This window comes from Orbicella faveolata, unplaced genomic scaffold (genome assembly GCF_042242905.1).
Source record: "Orbicella faveolata isolate gen_17 unplaced genomic scaffold, um_ofav_v1 contig_48, whole genome shotgun sequence".
Classification (NCBI taxonomy): Eukaryota; Metazoa; Cnidaria; class Anthozoa; order Scleractinia; family Merulinidae; genus Orbicella; species Orbicella faveolata.
In genome coordinates, this window is record NW_028301578.1 from 7,602,086 (window position 1) to 7,606,298 (window position 4,213).

The 4,213-nt window shown below is 42.1% G+C and overlaps 1 protein-coding gene across 1 annotated transcript; it reads left to right on the plus strand.

The window, feature by feature from the left end:
• Positions 1–462: 462 nt before the first annotated feature.
• LOC149096299 (uncharacterized) lies at positions 463–3,375 on the plus strand. Its single transcript, XM_089281126.1, has one exon. It carries the CDS (start codon positions 465–467, stop codon positions 1,284–1,286), a length of 822 nt encoding a protein of 273 aa, XP_089137252.1. The 5' UTR covers positions 463–464; the 3' UTR covers positions 1,287–3,375.
• The last annotated feature ends 838 nt before the right edge of the window (positions 3,376–4,213 follow it).

Consider the following 4,213-nt stretch of genomic DNA (forward strand, 5'->3'; position numbering starts at 1 on the left):
AAAAGAGCTCGCAGCGGGCAGAATTGTGGGTCCGTATGATACGCCTCCCTTTGAAACTTTTAGGGTATCGCCCCTAGGCATCGTTCCCAAAAAGTTACCGGGAGAATTTAGGTTAATTCATCATTTGTCTTACCCGGAGGGGTTATCTGTTAATGATGGTATTCCTAAAGAGTTAGCCACCCGTAAGATATGCCACTATCGATGATGCTGTTAGGCTCATTAAAGCAATCGGACAGGGCTGTTTTCTGGTTAAGACAGACATTAAATCATCGTGCAATATATGTGAATCACTCAGCACTGCGTTAGAATGGATCGCTAAATATAGATTGCACGCGTCGTCGGTCATCCACATTTTAGATGACTTCTTATTTATTGGGCATTCGGAGGCCAAATGTCAGGTAGATCTCGATAATTTTCTTTGCGTTTGCCGTCGTATAGGCGTTCCGATAGCCGATGAGAAAACTATGGGCCCCACTAATGCTCTGCAATTCGCAGGGATCACTTTAGATACGGCATTGATGGAGGCTCGTCTTCCAGAGGACAAGCTTGCCAAATGCCGTACTCAGTTGGCGTATTTTTGCTCTCGTAAAAGCGTCACGCTGAAAGAGCTACAATCTTTAATAGGGCTCCTCAATTTTGCCTGCTGTGTTGTGGTTCCCGGGCGTTCTTTTCTGCGCCGTTTGATAGACTTGACTAAAGGTATCCGGAAACCCACACATCACGTCAGATTAACCCAGGAATGTAAACACGATCTCAACGTCTGGGGGGAATTTTTGAGCGTGTACAATGGCAAATCGTTTTTCCTAGGATCGCGATGGGCCACTTCCCAAAACCTCAATTTATTTACGGACGCGGCGGGTTCCTTGGGCTACGCCACAGTATTTGGCACACATTGGTGTTTTGGAGAGTGGCCCGCCGCTTGGAAACAACTCCATATTACTGTCTTAGAGTTCTTTCCGATTGTCCTGGCGCTTGAGATTTGGGGACCGCTTATGCGTGACAAATGTATTGTTTTCTTTTCGGATAATCAGGCAGTTGTTGCTATAATCAATAAGCAAACTTCTAAAGATCGTTCAGTTATGGCTTTGCTTAGGCACTTCGTTCTCTGCACACTTAAATACAATATTTTGTTTCATGCTAAGCACATCGCTGGTCGCGTTAACCGCGAGAGCGATGCTTTATCTCGCTTACAGGTAGAGAAATTCAGATCACTAGCGCCTTACGCAGACGAACAACCGACGCCGGTTCCGCCGGGCTTACTACCCAACAACTGGCGCATCACTTGAACGACCTTCTGCATTCAGCCATTACTGAGGGTTCGCGTAAGACTTACCAAAGAGCTTGGTCGACATTTGTCGATTTTTCATCTGAATTTTGCGAGTCGCGTGCCTCGCTCCTTCCGGTCTCGGTAAACAATTTAGCATTGTTTATATCATATCGCTCAGCGAGGAAGTTTGCCTCCTCGACAATCTCGACGTATGTCTCCGCGTTAAGTTAAGTTCACAAGCTAGCTAATTTCCTGATCCCACTAAACAGTTTTTAGTGCAGAAGATTTTAGCGGCTCACAGTAAGCTATACTCTTCACCAACCGTTCGACTTCCAATAACACGTAGCGTGTGCAACGATTAGTGCTCGCATTAGATCATACCAACTCATCAGCATATCAAAGGCTGTTGTACCAGACCATGTTTTTGGTGGCCTTCTATGGCTTTTTTCGAGTAGGCGAACTCACGGCCAAGGGTGCGATTTTGAAATCTTTAGTACAAATACAAGATCTTCATTTCCAATTTAAAGACAATTGCGTGACCGCCGCGACAATTGTCATCACCGACTTCAAACATAACTCGGGTAGGCGCCCCTTTTCAGTTGTTTTGGACTGCGCAACGGGAACAGAGTTTTGCCCAGTGAATTATTTACAACGTTACTGTTCTATGCGGGGTACCACTCCGGGTACCTTGTTCTGCTTTTCCGATGGATCCCCAGTTCAAACTAGCCATTTTACGCAACAACTGCGGCAAGCACCAAATTTTTGTGGACTTGATTCATCCAAATACAAATCTCACTCTTTTCGGATCGGCGCCGCATCGTTGGCGGCTGACCAAGGTTTACCGGATGCCCAGATTCGCCACCTTGGCCGTTGGAAATCCGTCGCGTTTAAACTGTATATTCGTCAACCTGGAGAGGTGTTTAAGACTTAAGCTCGCCTTTCAGTCAGGGGCTGGGGCATCATAATTATTATTTCTAGTCTTCAGTAAACTACTTCAGCTGTTAGCTGTAGCTAAGATCAATGCTCGCCTTCCAGGCATGGGCTGGGGCGGCAATTTTAGCCTAGTACGTCCTATTTTATTTTTCCAGTTAGTTATTTTATTTTATTCCGACAAAGAACGGGCAAGTGCTGGCTTTGTCTACTATTATAAATTACTATTATTACGATTAATCATAACGTGATCCACAATTTCGCTTATCTCCAGAGTTAGTTTGCCTGTCAGACAAGGGCTGGGGCAACAATTTTATATTAGAGTAGTTGTTAATCTAGAGCGCTGGAACGCGTGCTCTTGTCGAGCCCGAGAACTAGCCGTAACTCGTTGGGGCTTCAAGGACATGTCAGAGAAGGGCCTGGTGTTCCTGATGCCTTCATATTACATAGTTTCCATTATCTTTATATTTGGTCGTTTCTGCACTATTTCATAGTGCGTGCGTGCGTGCGTGCCTGCGGCTTGGGTTGGGGCTCGCCACAGGATGTGGCTTGTGGCTGTTTTTCGCCCCAACTTTATTCACTGAATCAAATATAGCGATGTTTAATTGATTAATTTGACACCTTAGCATTTGAATGGTTTGAAATAAACGCCACGTGAGTGGCCAAATTAATCCAAACAAGTGTTTCAGTGATTCAGTGGTTTCTGGCCGCACGCACGACCGCGATTATAACCATTTCATTATAGTCTTTTGTGCGCTGGGTTTATAAATAGGCGTCGCTCTCGGCATAAAAATTATTTCAATCTGTTGTTTAAATGATTGCCTTATAACCCCATGTCCAGCTTGGGTGCATGTAGGATATTGATGTATTGTTTATCCATGTTGCTGTAAATTATCTTTAATTGATGTGTCAATCAAAACATATCTTGGATATGCTGGCTTTTTCTGGCAAATGTACCTATGCCTCATAATCTTTGAGTGCGTTTGGTTGTGCAGTGCAGACAAAATACAAATACATAATATAACATACTCATAGCTTACTTATAATTCTTGGTATAATTTATTAATAGCAAAATTAACTAATGGTACCCAATTACAGCTCCTGTAGTCCACAATCTCAGTCGAGAAAAAGAACAAATCACTTTGGAATTGAATAATAAAATTATTATCCGAAGCCTATGCAAGTATTCATGATCAGTAACAAAATATCATATTTATCGTTCATGCCAGAGGGATTTTGCTTATACTTATACTTTGAGATATGGTGCAAACTCTTTCAGCAGGAGGAGACTCCATACGAAAATGAAGATGGTTAATGATCTTTGGGGATCAAGTTAGAAAACAAAACTTTTTAACTTTTTACATGTGTATACTATTTTGGTATTTTTTGTGAGATTTCATTTGGTAGAGATTTGGGGACTGCGTATTTTGTAACCACTGCATTTCAGTCATACCCCACAACAACAAAAGATGTGTAAAATTCTTTTGTGCGGGAGTCCCCATGTTAACTAAGAAAGAATATAATGATTAATAACGATGTCTTGTGACCAAAAAGCACAGAAGACAGTTCTGTTATGTGATCAACGTTTTTGGTGGCTCCCCTGATATCCTTGAAATCATGGCGCTATTTTCATCATCACACCATCTTACACCTCAATCTGCTAATGTAATCCTATTTCGGGCTGAAACTATAAAATCGTTCGCAGTTTACCTCACATACATGTACATGTTGGATTATTTTCATTAGCAACAACATCCCAAAAAATTAATAACTGACGAACTCCGCTTTTAGGCTTTGCTAAATCTATATATTAACTTTTTCTTCTATACAAATGTTTTTTTGCTCTTTTGTTTTGTGTATATGGTGATTATTAAAACTCAAAACAGAAGGTTAAACAAAATAGAGAAAACCTCACCGCAAAGTTACAAAACTCAAATCAAAATTGTATCTTTTCCTGGGTGAGCCTAATCGGGCTTTGAATAACCCGGCCCAGGAACTACGCTTTTAGGCTGGCGT